This window comes from Corythoichthys intestinalis, chromosome 19 (assembly GCF_030265065.1).
Source record: "Corythoichthys intestinalis isolate RoL2023-P3 chromosome 19, ASM3026506v1, whole genome shotgun sequence".
NCBI lineage: Eukaryota > Metazoa > Chordata > Actinopteri > Syngnathiformes > Syngnathidae > Corythoichthys > Corythoichthys intestinalis.
Window position 1 is genome coordinate 25,291,667 of NC_080413.1, and position 16,495 is coordinate 25,308,161.

A 16,495-nucleotide genomic window follows, 5' to 3' on the forward strand; every position below is an offset into this window, starting at 1 on the left:
AACTCAAATAAAAACTTACCTTATGTTGGTCTTAACAGAGAGCAGCTGGATTCAGCCATGTTAAATGAGTTATGTCATATTCGCTGTTGCCACTAGAGGGCAGTGTATCCACCCAAATCAATAAAACAAAATGCAAACAATGCCATTCTAAACGAATACTCGATGCAGCAAAATTTAATTTGAATCTTTCTTCTAATCGAATTGCTCGAGTTAATCGTTGCAGCACTAGTTCAAACAGTTTGAACAATTAATGTTGCATCTTTGTAGTGTATTCAATAGGTTGAAAAGGATTTGCAAAGGTTCTTGATACATCCCATCCTCAGGTCCTTGGAATTTTCAAAAACTCTTGAGAATAGTCATTTGTTTTATTTTAAGACATTATCTATTCTTGGCTTGGGTGGTTCATTTTTCACTTGGTGATCGTGAGAATGTAAAATTTACTTCGAAAAGACAAAAAAAAAAAAAAAGTCTAGATAGGTTAGAAATGTCCACATGCTCAACACAGGTACGAGACATGGCAAAGCGGGCCAAAACGTTCATGTTTAAACACTATCATCTAAACATGAAGGATGAATTTCATGTCATCTGTCTAGAAAACACTCTCCTACACGCTTTGTGATTTAGCATTTTGGCAAATTTTGTCATTGTCTGCCTTTTTCTTTCTTCGCGTAGAAGGGAAAAAGATTTTCGTGTTAAAAAAAATAGCATTCTACTGTAAAACATGGAGGCACCACATATTTTCAATATCCATCAGTGTGTTGTAGTTGAGCAAAGAGGCGCAGGCCTTGTGGATTGGAGAAGGTACCCTTAAATCAAGAGACACCCATTTTCACTTGTAAATAATTTTAAATAAAATTTGAAATTACTGATAGTTAATTTTCAGCTGTCATAAAAACTTTAACGTGAATAAGCAAGTTTGTCATTGTCAAGTCCAACATGTGAAGGCATAAGGGTATTTTGAATTTTGTAATAGGGACATGCAGCAAATGATTGACATGATGAATGCATTTATTTCAGAAACTTTAATACTGTGATCACTGCAAATGTCTGTTTTCCATAACTTTATACTCTACATAGACCATTGACACGGGATTTAAACAGCATTTTGTATTCTGTAAATTCTACGGTCCTGCATGATACATCACATCATGACTCGTGAAGAGCCTCTTACTGCAATCAATGACTACGCCGCAAACGAGCATCAATACAGAAACAGAATGAATTAATTCAAGCCTGTCCATCCGATCAGTCATTGATAGCTTAGGGAAAGAAACTAACTGGTCTATATATATTTTAACCTTTATAAGAAAGTCGAGCACCTCCCTCTGTTGGTCAGAAACTGCAATAACAAAACTAAAGAGCAGCAAAGCACGTCTAATTAACAGATTGCACAAAATGGACGGGTCGTTCTTGCACTCTTTACCAAAATATGTAAACTCCATCTATTTGACAAAAATATGTGCAAAGGTTCTGTACAAAATGGCACATCTGAGCAATTTACTTTGACACCCAACCCCCCTCCAAAACAAAAAAAAACAAACTATGGACTGAATTGAATGGCTGCAAGCAAAACATTTGCACGTCACACTTTTATCACTCAGCCTTTTGTATTTCAAAAAACAAAAAATAGAGCACTATGAATGGAGATGAAAACGGATTATTACCTAGTTCCTATTTAAACAATGCTAATTATTTAAGGGAGTAAATGGCTTAGCTACTTTTGGCCTGTGGCATTTGATCTTGATGAGTAATTTGTCTTTCACAGTATTAGATAACTCAAGCAATTATTCCTAATGTGCTGCAATCTTAAATACAGCTAGGCTGACAAGCAACTAACTTCTCTAATGTATATATCGATTCTTAAAACAGAACCATTTCCATTTCTAATTCGCTCATCTCTAAGAGTGAAACAGCTAAATGTACAGGTGCATTTCCATAAATTAGAATATTATGGGAAACAGTTTCAGCTCAAGAACGATTACATAATTACAATATTTAATATATAAAATAGGCATGAATTTGTCTTCTAAGTATTTCCCTGCATTAGATTAATCAAAATAATATATGACCAAATCAAACTGAAACAAACTTTTCTAGCATATTTTAATTGATCGAGTTGCACCAGTATTTTACGTAAACATATTAATTTAGGTCTGTTAGTTTCTACATTCCTGCCAAAGAGCAATATGCAGTCAGGTTAGAAATGCATCACATTTAAACATTTCAATAGATTTGAAAAGTGGAAATATTAAACATTAATAGGAAACGCCTCCCTGACTAAATTCATTAGGTTAATTGGGTTTCAAAAGAATAAATTTTACCACTAAACGGATTTGTAGAAGACAAGCAGACAAGTTTCCACTAAAAAAACTAACTTCCATAAAAGAAAAGTGATTCTTTCCAATTACAATTTTGTCGTCAATAAGAGTTTGTTAAATGTTGTAAAATGAATCACAGCTTTTGTTTAAACAAAGACACAATGATGTTTTTGTTCCAATAAAAACACCTACTGTATTTGTGACTTTTCTGAGCGCTTCATGACTAAATTCAATGTCCAAAGAATTTAGTGTACAAAAAAAGGCTTCAGTATTTGAGTATAGTCATAATTACAAAAAGTTAATTTGAGCATAGAGTCATGGACGAAATTATTGGCACCCCTGCATTTTTTCCAGGAAATACAGCATTTCTCGCAGGAATTAATGCAATTACAAATTTTTTCAGTATGAACGTGTTTATTTCTTGGATTTGCATTGGAAAAACACAAAAAAGGTGAAAAGAAAAGCCAAAATGTACACAATTTTACACAGAATGCAAAAAAAATGGGCTGGACAAAATTGTTGGCATCCTCAACTCAATATTTGGTTGCGCATCCTTTAGAAGAAATAATAGAAAGCAATCAGTTCCTATAACCATCAACTAGTTTTGTGCACCTCTCAGAATTTTGGACCACTCTTCTTCTGCGAACTGTTCTAGATCTCTCAGATTTGAAGGGTGCCTTCTCGCAACAGCAATTTTGAGGTCTCTCCATAGTGTTCAATATGATTTAGATCCGGACTCATCAAAGGCCACCTCAGAATTCTCCAGTGCTTTGTCTCCAACCATTTCTTGGTGCTATATGAGGTATTTTTTGGGCCATTGTCCTGTTGGATCACCCATGACCTCTGACGCAGACCCAGTTTTCTGACACAACACCCTAGATTGCGGCCCAAAACATTTTGATAGTCTCCATATTTCATGACTCCTTGCACACTGTCAAGGCACCCAGTGCCAGAGGCAGCAAAACTACCCCAAAACATCACTGGACCTCCTCATTCTTTTTTGTGTCACTGGGTGCGTTGACAGTGTGCAATGAGTCATGAAATATGGAGACTGTCACAATGTTTTGGGCTTGTCATGGGTGTTCCAACAGGACACTGACCCAAAACATACCTCAAATAGCACTAAGAAATGGTTGGACACTCGTTCCCAGTGCTAGAAAAAAAAAGAATGAGGCCTACAAAGAAAAGAACACAGTGGCAATAGTCAAACATGGTGGAGGTCAAATAATGTTTTGGGGGTTGTTTTGCTGCCTCTGGCACTGGGTGCCTTGACAGTGTGCAAGGAGTCATGAAATATGGAGACTATCAAAATGTTTTGGGCCGGAATGTAGGGTGTAGTGTCAGAAAAGTTAGTCTGCGTCAAAGGTCATGGGTGTTCCAACAGGACAATGACCAAAAACATAGCTCCAATAGCACCAAAAAATGATTGGCGACAAGGCGCTTGAGAAGTCTGAGGTGGCCATCAATGAGTCCAGGTCTAAATCGTATTGAACACTATGTAGAGATCTTAAAATTGCTGTTGTAAGAAGGCACCCTTCAAACCTGAGAGATATGGAACAGTCCGCAAAAGAAGACTGGTCTAAAATTCCATCTGAGAGGTGCACGAAACTTATTGATGGTTATAGCAAGCGATTGCTTTCTGTTATTTCTTCTAAAGGAGGCACAACCAAATATTGAGTTGAGGGTGCCAACAATTTTCCCCAGCCCTTTTTTTTGGCATTCTGTGTAAAATTGCGCACATTTTGGCTTTTCCCTTCAGCTTTTTTTTTTTTTGTTATTCCAATGCACATCCAAGAAATAAACACATTGATCCTGAAAACATTGGTAATTGCATTAATTTCTGTGAGAAATGCTGTATTTTCTGGAAAAATTCCAGGGGTGCCAATAATTTCGTCCATGACTGTATATTGGGGGTATAGTGACGTTATAATGAATTTATCTCTGTATTTGAAGTAGCTTGTGCTGCAAGAAGAGAGACAATTTAGTATGATTTTTTAAAAAATGGAGTGGAGATCTAATATTGTTGTATGGTGGCAGCAGTCGCAGTTTTGAAGGCAGTGATGTTTTTGTGTCTGGAAAAACCTCCACCTGTGAATTGTAAACGTACACATTTTTTTTTGCACCTTACATGACTAAAATTCATTGTCTAAAAATTTTATTGTACAAACTGCTTTCGCGTTTGTGTGCTTTTATTGTAAATAATGATTCAATATTGTCAACGGACAAGACTATTTAATACTAATGTTGAAATATGGAAACATTTGTTCTTCAAAAAACATTTGTTCTAAAAAACAGAGTCACAGATTGCATTTTTTCTTGTACATACCAGGTATCCAAAAATTGTGTATCTAATAGATATTTTTGAATATATTTCTAAACTATCTGGTGTGACATCGATAGAATTGTTCTGAAACTGTTGGTTACTAGGTGTGTTCAACTGTTTGGATGAAGAGGAGTCTTTCACTTCATGTGTTGCCCAGGTGCTCTTTCAAAGGCACGTACGTCCCTGCTAACCATGGGAGGAAAAATGACCCTAAGTGATTGTAGGCACAGCTGGATAGACTGATGTACATTCACTCTATGACGCGCCCATTCACTCACACACGCTCCACAGTTGTTATTTCATGGTATCCAAAGATAAATTTCTTAACACGTTCACACACCTGAGGGAAAGTATACAAGTGAACAAAAAGTCAGCTCCTTTTACCCAAACATCAACCTATGATTGTCAGTCAAAGCTGGCTTCCGTTTCGCCACCAAGTTTTTACGCAGCCCACCCGGCGAATGTTCTAAGAGGAAAAATACAAAGTGTACGAACTGGCGGCACGTGGAATAACCATGAGAGTTGCACTAGTCATCACTAGAGGGCGTTGAAAGCAACACGACAGCAGGCTTGAGCACCACAAAACACAACATAATACAGAATTAAAATGCAGATAGGCTGTAGCCAGGATTAAGAAAGCCATTAAATTATATACTTACTGAGTTGTTTTTTTTTTCTTCTTCTTGACAAACTAAACACTGATGTCAGTTGTACTGTACGGATAGAGCAACTTATTCATTGGAATTATAATACAAGAAAAATAAATAAACCCTTCATAGTTATCCTTCCTCCTCAGAAAAATAAAATCAAATTACCACTATTCCAGATACTTCCAGAGTCTTCTCTCATGTCTTTGTCACACAAGAAAGTTCACTGCTTTAAAGTGGAGAGGAAATAGAGGCTCGTGTGCAGCAGTATCGTGTTTATGAGAATCTTTTTAAAAATCTTTCCAGGGAATTGTCTCCTGTCTTCTCCCTATTGCTTTAAAGACACAAAGCACTCTGGGTAGAAATTCTGAAGTTATGGCGTGGCACCGCTGCCAATGGCTTTTAACTTTATTCCTTGGTCGGAGGTGGTGGAGTCAGCTGGTTTGTGCTGTCGAGGACGGATGCAATGTTGTTATCAGTTTCCCAGAGGAGACAACATTGACATTTCAAAAAACAAAAAGTTTGCCTTCAGTGCTGAGTCATTGGTTGAAAAACAAGAAGCCCAGGGGAGCATTCAAAACAATCTGTGTTGTGCGGGAAAAATAATGTAAAATCCAGCCGCAAACTTTTTAATTTCTCCATTGAGGGGCCATGAAAAGCGCTCCCCATAGTTTGGTGAAGCAGCTCATTAATACCTGTGCCGGAGTGTGTTCCAGTGAAACAGCAAGTGGTTGGGATTTCAAGAATTGTTACATTCTCTGCCTCAAGTCATTTGAAAACCTCAGCTAAGAGCACATCCAAACAGGTCAGGAAATGGCTTATGATCACCGATCACTCGTGGAAGCAGTTCAGGTTGTGGATTCCCTTTATATACAGTACAGGTTTTAGCAGGGTAGGAGGTGAATGGCCACGGCAAGATGAGTGACTATTGTTTACAACTAATCAGTGACAAGTGGTTTTTTTTGTTTGTTTTTTTACTAGGAACATCAATTCATGTCGATGGTGTTAAAGACCCACTCGGTGAACTTCTTGAGCTTCGCAGCGGAGGTCTGAGACTCTTCCTGAAGCCTCTGGTTGTCCTCCCACAGCCTCTTGATCTGAGCCTGAAGTCGCACCTTCTCCTCACGTTCCTGTGTGGTTTCAAACAGTGCAAAAAGTAATCAACGTTAACTTTTTTTTCTCTGTTGGCACTTTGAAATGTAGATAAAGTAGTAGTTTTGAAAAAAAAAAAAAAAATCTTAATGCTATAATGCTAATAAAAAACAGCAGTGATTAAGTTGATGGGTTGCAAAAAATATTTTATAGCCGTAAAACGAAAGGTTTTGAAAGGTACAAAAACTAACTGGTAAACAGAGGTGGGTAGAGGAGCCAAAAATTTTACTCAAGTAAGAGACTCGTTACTTCAAAATAAAATCGACCAAGTAAAAGTAGTCGTCCAAAAAATGTACTCAAGCACAAGTTAAAAAAGGATTTGGTGAAAAGAATACTCAAGTACATTGTGAGTAACTGCTTATATTTTTGTTGGACTTTTTTTTTTTTTTTAAACAATGGTATTTTTTTTCCGAGCACAAAGTTATCTATAGCAACTTTTGTAATAATGACGCTGTATAATAACCTATTACATAAACACATTGAGCTAAAGAAATATAAATATGGCGGAAAACACTCAGGTGACTTGAAGTTCTGCTCTGACACCCCCAATGTGGCCAACTTTCAGAATTGTCCGATATGCATGTGTGATACATCATTGTAAGGCTTAAAATCTAAATTTTCTGGTGGAAGGAAAATTTTGAACAGGAGGGCATTTAAAAAAAAAAAAATTTAAACAGCAAAACCCTATGTGGAGGTGAGAGCGCGCGAGAGCAGCATTACAGACGCCATGACTTTAACGAGATATTATAGCGTACTTACCTTGTTTCGATCCAAAAACTCCGTGTAGCATGTATCACTGATTGTCATGACACAGTTGTGAATGGCCACAGCTGGATATTTTGGGGATTTTATGGGTGAAACATGGTCATATAAGAAGGGTCGTGATGCAGAAATCGCAGACAACATCAAGGAGTGGTCGATATTTTCTTTTTCATATATTTACCGTTATAAACTTTTTTTTTTCCTTTTTTTTTTTGTTTGTTTGGATCGATTATTTATCATCTAACATATTGGAGAAACAGTAACAAAAAAATTACAATTAACCGTTTTCCGCATTCCGTTGTCAATCGTTGCCAAATAAAAACTGGGAGAGAGATTTAAATCCACACTTTCGAGTCATGTTGAGGGCAGCGCTTGATATCAAATACTTCATTTTTTACAGTGCTTTAAAGACACCACATGATTGAACAAGCTGGTGTGAAGATAGAACGGCAAACTTGCGTCTGATTGGTATAATGGAGTCATGATTATTGTTGCGAAGTCTCAGTTCGGAGCCGCATTTGAAGTTCTTCATTCTTCCTCGTGAGAAGAAAAGGAGAAACCAATGGCTGAAAGCAATTAATGGAGGAACAGTAAAAGAAGACGGTTCCGTGGACTATTCTCGCCTGTGGGAACCTAAATCCAAGCACATTTACGTTCGTAGCCGACATTTTATTACTGGTGAGTAAATCGTTTTTTTTTTTTCTTCCCCCAATTAGCTGCTAGGATTCAATAGACTAGGCAGTGGTTATTATTACCGTAACCGGCAACTCGCAAAGCGTTATTTTTCTTTTGCCGTGAACTGCTCTGATTAGTCAATCAGTATATTATTGGCCTGGTGGGAATTGGTTATTTTGCCGTGACATGTTCATGGCTAAATAATGCTTGGAGGCGAATTACCGGTTACGGCAGAAATAATCACTCCGTATATACTACCAGTTTTCTTAGTTCCACACAGTACATATTCCACGTAATTGATAAAGGTCAACTTACTGGGTGACTTTATGAGGTAGTTGTAGATGTTTCCGAACTACACTGCAGGCCATTCCTTTGGATTGTTCATCCAGCTATCAGCTACGACTTTGTATGCGCACATTTGCAAGCCAATACACGGTAATTTTAAATTCTATCGCCTCCTCGCGTCTGTCGGCAGTGACTCATGATAATAGTAAGCCATTTTTAAGACTTTTTTATGAAAAAAGACGCAAAACACACCTGAAATATATGAATTTTAGACGTTTGTCTACGGAATGTTTAGCTTTTTGAGCCCACTTCGCGAAATGGCGACACGGTGCTAAGCAATGTGACGTCATCGTGAAATCACGCCGACTTCCTCCATTGTTCTTTTGTTGTAGTTAGATCCCATTTAGTTATTTTTTTTATACCGTTTGAGGCTAAGCTCAGGTATTTTAATCATTTTCAAATGCATTTATTGCTCTTGTGAAATGAAAGTTCAATTCTGCATGGTTTGAAGAAACACTCAAGTATTTTATTTTGTAATGCGTTTAATGCTCTTTTGAAAGTGAAATCTTGGCAAGTCAAAATAAATGTTCTGGCAAGCATAAATACATTTTCCTTTGTTTTACATCACCTAAAATGTATTTTTCAACGCTTTGAATGTTTGTAATCCGATTACTCGATTATTTGAACAAATCAATCAATAGGTTACCAAAGTAATTGATAGCTGCAGCCCTAATTCGTATTGTATGATTGTTTTGACATTTCATAGTAACGAATTGCACAAAAAGAACCAGTACCAGTAAGATTTTTCTTCCGGAAATAAATTATTTTAAGGATTTGCAGTTTTTTATGTAGTTATTTATTTATTTAGTTATTTATGACCAGGAAATGGGTTTAATAAAAAGTATGTAATGTTATTAATAGTGTTAGACTAACAGAGATAGAAACTTACCTGGTTAGGCATTCTCATATTGTGTTGCGAATCAAAATATTACAATATTATGAGGCACTATTGAAAGTCTCCCATTACATATTATGTAGGTTGTGTAGGTGTTGCCAGTGAGAATACAAAACAAAAAACAAAAAAAACATGGAGCTTCATAGTGACACTACATTGTAAATAAAGTGTAACTGTAGATTTAAAAGCTCAAACTCTTTAACTTAACAGATATTGTGCCTAACTGGTGTACACACATATAATCACAGATACCCCAAACAAATTTAAACATTTGTTCCGATCAAATCATCAAACATTATCTAATGTCTCTGAAAGATTATCCTGCCTTATCTGATAACGCTATGGTGTTAGGCGTGTTCAGTGGGTTTCATAAAAACAGATAATAAAAATTTGTTAGGGTGGACCATGCTTTGGCGTCAGCTCAATAATTTTTTTTCTCCATGTATGCAAAAAGCGAGTAAGATTCAATGAACTCACTGGTGATGACAAAATGAATAATGGTACTGTAATTCTGTATAGAGTATGTTCTTCCCACCTTCTTCAGGTCCTCTTGGAGCATCTTCACCATTGCCTCTAACTTGGTCACTTTTCTCTCCAGGCCTATGTGACCCTCACTGTGTAGAATATACAAATTTGATTCATTACAGACTGAACCTTTCCTATGAACATAGTCACAAAACTGTTTACACTATGAAGCTGTGAGCCACTTCCATTTTGTTCATATAACAGGTAACATTTACTTGGGCTGCATTTATAGTCATTAGCAATCCTCACTGAAGCGTGTAATGCCTTTTTTGTCGCGATTCGTGATAATCTGCTCCATCACAATTATGCCTGCGATTAAGTTCAGGAAAGAAAAGCATGTGTTACCTAGATGCAGGCCGGGACATGGGAGCAGGCTGCAGCTCTATGTGGCTCTGCTGAGGACTGGAGGCACCACTGCTTCTGTGGTTTGAATCTCCAAACACGTAACTTCTCTGGACTGAAAAGGACATGCACGTAATCATTGTTTTCATTTTCCCAAGTTTGAATCGGATATGAATACAGTCAGATCTAAAATGATCAAATTCGTTTGAGAAAATAGGTGGTAGTGAACAACAGCTGACAATTTTAACTTAATGCACTTACTGTTGTTTTAAGTGTTTCTTTCTAAAAAGTAATGATTCCCACAAGTGAGTTTTAGACAAAAAAAAATTGTGAAGGACCTCATTTAAGTTTGTAGATGAATTTGCAAAGCAATGTTCAACAGCATGGTTTGTATTTTTGCTTCACTTTCTGAAAGTGAATTACACATTAGATGCATTTCCTTCACATATTGATTTCCTTCTGGGTGTTGAAAACTTAATAATAATAATTTTTGAGTTTCATTAACGATATGCAGGTAGTCCCCAGGTTACGAAGGAGTTCCGTTCCTAAACAAGTAACGTAACCCGAATTTCCCCCTCAGTCAGAATTAACCCTTTCAGTACCCCTAAATACCTTCTAAATGTCAAAATAACTATCTAAAAACATGTATGACAGTGATCCCTCGTTTTTCGCGCTCAATGGGGACCAGAACCCGCCCCGATAAGTGAAAAACCGCGGAGTAGCGGGACAACCCCCCCCCCCCCGCCAATTTTTGTGTGTGTGTGTGTGTGTGTGTGTGTGTAATAATTATACATTTTAAACATGCTACTGTCCCACTGAATTATTTTTAAACAAGAATAAAGCATAAAAATGCTTGTCTTGATTAAATGCTTAATTGCGCGAGTCTACTCAAATCCGGTCAAGCTCTTCACTTACACACAATAAGTTGCCACAGCAACTAGTTAACAAGTTAAACGATGACTGATGCATGCGGCTCTTTGATGCTGAGGCTTCCAGGGATCTATGCCAAGATCACAATCAGAATCGAATCGATCAGAAGACGTCTATCAATCATCGTTAACTTTAACAAGCAACTCCCGTGCATTGCCTGAACAACAAAGAGCAGGGAGAGGGAGGGAGGGAGGGAGGGAGGGGTCGAGGGAGAGTGAAACTACGCGATCGGCTTGGGACAGCTCATCTGTATATATATATATATATATATATATATATATATATATATATATATATATATATTTTTTTTTTTAATTAAGAAAAAAATCCGCGATGGACTGAGGGCGCAAAGCTTGAAGCGCGAAGTAGCGAAGGATTACTGTATATGTCATATTAATAAAATAAAGTAAAACAATAAGACACTGTGAGGTACGTTGTGTTAAATGCCGTTATATTCAATGACTACTCGGGTTTTACTCGCGAGTGAGTTGGCTTGCTGAAAGAAAAGGGCGTCGTTGAAAAAGTAAGGAGGCGAGAGAGGGTGGGTCATAGCCGCTCAGATGGCCTTCTCAACCCGAGCCCACCATCCAAACACAAAAAAACGGATCAGGACTCGCAAGAGGAGTCGGTGCCGAGGGATTGGCAGGAGCAGCAGAATGAGAACAGGGAAGCGGCAGCTCTCCCGGCTGAAAGGAATTGCAGGATGGCTATGCTGCTAGAAGAGGAGGCAGATCCTGACATGAAGAACGCCAAAGGGAAGTAGGTATTGTTTACGTGATTAAAACAAACAAACAAACAAAGCAAAACAAAAAAAGGCAAAATGGCGGACAAGACTGGCATTGTAAAGTTGAAATCACGCAAGTCGGGTACGTCATAACCAGTGCTGTTAATAACGGCATCAGAGTACAACTGCGTTTTTTTTTTTCTCAGTAGTCCGTAATCTTAATGACTTTTCTCATCTTGGCAACGCCGTTATCGTTAATGAGGATGTAAATGTGTGTGTTACTATGCATTACTATGTTTGTTGAATGACGTGAGAAAAGTCTGTGAGAGACGGACTCACGGAAACGAGAGAGTAGAGCGGGAGTGGGGAGGAGGGAAGGGAGTTGTGACGCCGTAGAACACGCGATGCTCGGTGGCTCCAATAATTCCTGACTGTATCCAATAGCCTACAAACTACGCCCAAATTATGCTAAGGTAGATATCACATGAATATAGCACTAGATACAAAATGACAGACACGGCAGCGTTAGCACATGTATAGAGAACTAGATGTGAAATGATCGACTCGCCGGCATTAGAAAACAGCCACCATCTTAAAGCAGTAGACTTCTCAGGACTGTTCTGTTGTAGAGAACCTTTCTCCCGAACCTAAGTAACTTTTTATCTAAAATACTCCTTAATCTTTAATGATGAAACGGTTTTAAAACTTTCACGTGTCGAAAGTATGGAACTAATGCAATAATGGCAGAAATTATAACAACTTTAATGGTTGATTCACAACATTAAATGACTTCAAAACATAGCAAAGGTTACTATGGTTTTTTTTTGGGGGGGGGGGGGGGGAAACATGAAAGTTAACACCAGTTACTTTGCCAAGTAACTAATTACTCTTACATTCAGGTAACTGAGTTACTAACTCAATTACTTTTTGGAAGAAGTAATTTTTAACTGTGAGTAATTACTTTTTAAAGTAAGATTAACAAAACTGGTCGTAACCCTGGGACTACCTGCTTTATCAAAAGGTTTAAAATCATTACATAACACAACTATCAGAACATCAACAATACCATAGTGTGTGTTCCTTTCATTGTCAAATGTGTTGGCCACATCTACAAGGTGTGTCCAGTCAAGTGGGCTGTCCCTTTCAGAGGATGGAAGGGGCATCAGCTCCTGAGGTAGAGGCCCACGATGACGCTCCACTAAATCCACCAATGATGTGTCAGATGCGGAGAGGTCACCTATAAAGAGAATGAAGATTGTTTGTAAAGTGGTGAGAGAATTTGGAACATTTCTTTTTTTGACTGGGAAATGTTAGTTACATTTTTTTTTTTATTACTAAGAGGCAAATTTTGTATTTAGACTCTGTATTCCAGCCTTTATTTACGCATTAACAATCCATTCTATTACCATGAAGTTTGACTCCCAGCTTATAGGAGGGCCGCCGAAGGGGTACACCACGGGTTGTGGGTGAGCGCGGTAGAGTGGAGCAGCTAAAGAGAACGTCGGCGCCGAGTGCCGCTTCCATCATCGAATCAGTCAAAGAGGGAAGGCGCTGACCGCGGTAGATGCTTTCGTCGGATAGAGTGCGATGGAGTGAACGGCGGCGGCTTGGGGGTTGGCTTGGTGGGGATTTTTGGGCATGCTGTAGAGGAAATTGTTCATGTTGTGATAAAATATAAAATACAAAGTTCTTATTTCATGACAGGAGAAAGCGTCAGCACATTTTTAACTAAACTGGACATTACTTCCCATAGCAAAAATTTGCTACGGTACTCATCTGTTGCTTAATCTCGTCTCGTGAGACAAATTTGATCATCTCAAATTTATCTCATTCTCTGCTTATTTGTGTCTGAGTTTGTGCTCCTAAGGGTACCCTTAGGAGCAAGTGATGAGTCAAAATGAGCAAAGACATCAATGAGACAAAGGAGATTGATTTGAGAAAACCAGATTTGAGAAGAGAAATTCTCTCAATTAAAAATTGAGTTATACTTGTTCAGCACCTTTCAGGCACTCAAAGCGCTTTGACACTATATCCTCATCGACCTGCTGGTGACGCAACCATGTGGGGCTCAGTGTCTTGCTCAAGGATACATAGATGAACTCATCAGGACAGAGAGTTGAACTCACAACCTCCAGGTTGGGGACTGACTTCTTTACCACTGAGCCATGCATAGGCTGAGATACACTGCGCTCAATATGACGCGGCACATCAATGGAAAGCAACTTCAGAAAGCACGTGTAGCAGCATTGAAGAAAATTTATTTTATTTTGGTAATTTAATAATTTATATATTTCTGTATTATTTCTATATTTATATATTTCTTTGATATTAATTAAAAAAAAAAAAAAAAAAAAAAAAAAAAAAAACCAAATCGCAGACATGTTGCCTGTGAGCACGTAGTTCTAGCAAGACATCGTCAGCCAGCGTGTTGCCTGTTTTGATTACGTCATCAAACAAGAGGACTAAGGTTCTTCACACTATTTTGTAGTAAACTTTCGCTCTTCGAAACCAAAAACCGATAATGCATTTGTAGCGGCCTAGTTTTCGGCGCCGAATTTTCGGTCACATTTCTAATTTTTACATTGAACAAGATGAACCAGATGTTATATAATTATTTGAACAGTTATAATATTTTCTCGGCTTTTGGCATGAGATGAATTAGATGTGATTGGACATGTTAGAGCAGACACTACTCTTTCTACAATGAAAGAATCTTGAAAACCCAAAATGAGCAATTGCAGACTGAAAGGATATGAAATTGAGAAATATTTGTGACTGGCACAATATAAGGTTGCCCCGCGAGATCAGTAACAGAGGCAGCTTTGAGGCAAGTTGAAGAAATGAAATATCTTGCTCATCCTTATCTTTTACTGAGACATTACTGAGATCGTGACTCCAAGTAAGGAGATAAAATTGAGATACATTTGAGATCGACACAAGTACTCATAGTTGTCTCTTGGTGACATCTTGAAAGGAGAGAACTGTGAGACTATTGAAAAATCGTGACAGTAGAACTATTCTCAAGACCTTCTCATGTAATGCTCACTATGAGACTTCTCATGAGACAAATTTGAGAAAACTGAGAAAACCACTCAGGTCTCGATTATTGCTGATTCATTTCTCAGAGATGAAAATGAGACATGAACAAGATCTCATCTTCAATTTTGCTTTGCTATGCGTTGTGACAAGATGAAGTCGCAAAGCCTGTAAGACAACACTTCATTCACAAAGATAGTTAGCAAAAATGACCAGGTTTATGTTAATAAAGCATTTTCTACGAAGCGTTAAAGCAACAGTATATAGAAATATGACTTCGGAGGTCATTTTTAAGATAGAGTTCAATCAATGGCATTACCATGGTAACAACAGATACAGTACTTGTGTGCTTTAAATTCCTTATGGAGTGTTTGCACAAGCTTTTGTTCCATCCAGTGTTTTGTGTAGTGCTTGTACACGCTTAAAAACACACCAAAATAATATTAAAATGTTATTCCAAGGATGTAATAATATTGCAACAGTCCAGTTGGAATCGGCATTTAATCTTAATGGTTTATTTTTATTATAATTTTGTTTTGACCTGAATCTTCCAATGGCCAGTCAAACATTCCCTTGAAAACTGGTATTCGGTGACCCAAAGTATGTAGGTGTGATACACATTTGTGCTGGTAAATATCTAAATCCTAAGTACAACTACTAGTACCTTTTCTTTATATCTGCGGGATGGGATAGGGCTATCCTTAGCAGGGTGCCTTTTCACATCTTCTTCAATAGTAGACTTAGCATGAGGTTGTGGAGAGTGCATGTCCCTTAAAGAGGGCCTGGCTGCTGGCGTCGGAATGCCCTCCAACCCACTCTCCCCTGGGGATTTCCTGAAACCAAACAAAAGCCATTTATTAGCAAAGCCATAAGCCAAATGATGCAAAACCAGACGGCTCCGCTCAGTTCATTAATGGTGGGACGTATTTGCAATTTTCTCTACAGCCACAAGGAGGGAACCAAGCTGCACTAAAGAAAGGTTGAGGGGGCGGACAGGCAGAAGAATTAGCCGCAGAGGGGGAAAAATAATATGAAAAAATAAATATGTATGCGGCTCAACAGTTCTGAATTTATGCATGAAAATTGTACTGGCCTAGTATATCACAAGGAGTTGAATGTCATAATGCTCTTAAAATATACTATAAATTGACAAAACAAATCCAGGAAGAACCTGAATTCTGAATAATAAATGAAGATTTAAAGCATTATTAAGACATTCCTGCACATGGTGGCATCACTAAGTCACTGATTTTGGAGTCTTACCAAAGAACTCAGAAGACAGATGAGAAATGATTAGTTGGGCAGATTGGCAATAGAGGTTCAACACCCCTTTCAAAGTAGATTTCAGGAAATACTGAACACGACTCATCATAATTCTTATAATGGGTCAATGGTGTGACAAGTACAAGTACGGTCAAGGTGATAAGCTGTTATTAACTCACCCTTCTATTGCCTTGCATGCTCATGAAAGACTAAGAATAGATTTTGCAGCAAAAAATGTATATATGAGAAGAAACTGGTGAATTTAATCGACAATTTCTTCATGTTAAAGCAACTTTGACCTTTCTTTAAAATTCCGTACAGGGTCATTTTTATGTACAGTTTATTTGTATTTATCTTTTAAGTACAAAACATTCGCAACTGATAATTTGGAATTGTTTGTTTTTAACGATATATTCAGAAACAATTATTTTAGTATTTCTTTTTGTGCAATACATTTTGATTCATTATTTAAAGGGATCTTAAAAGATGAATGCTATTATGAGTTAAAATAATTTCATATTGAAACCCCTCGTGGTTTTTGTTTTTATGAGGGCTGTC

The 16,495-nt window shown here is 37.7% G+C and overlaps 1 protein-coding gene across 2 annotated transcripts in view; it reads right to left on the reverse strand.

Moving 5' to 3' along the window:
* Nucleotides 1-3,210: 3,210 nt before the first annotated feature.
* sipa1l1 (signal-induced proliferation-associated 1 like 1) overlaps nt 3,211-16,495 on the reverse strand; it is a 141,167-nt gene continuing 127,882 nt past the window's right edge. The window contains exons 18-23 of one of the 2 annotated variants that reach the window (XM_057822123.1): nt 15,339-15,507; nt 13,045-13,279; nt 12,705-12,875; nt 9,988-10,099; nt 9,653-9,731; nt 3,211-6,418 (exon numbers count right to left, since the gene is read on the reverse strand). In XM_057822123.1, the coding sequence (XP_057678106.1) occupies nt 6,275-6,418; nt 9,653-9,731; nt 9,988-10,099; nt 12,705-12,875; nt 13,045-13,279; nt 15,339-15,507 (910 nt within the window). In that variant the 3' untranslated portion in view covers nt 3,211-6,274. The remainder of the gene's footprint in view (nt 6,419-9,652; nt 9,732-9,987; nt 10,100-12,704; nt 12,876-13,044; nt 13,280-15,338; nt 15,508-16,495) is intronic. The other variant, XM_057822121.1, reaches the window with a different exon arrangement.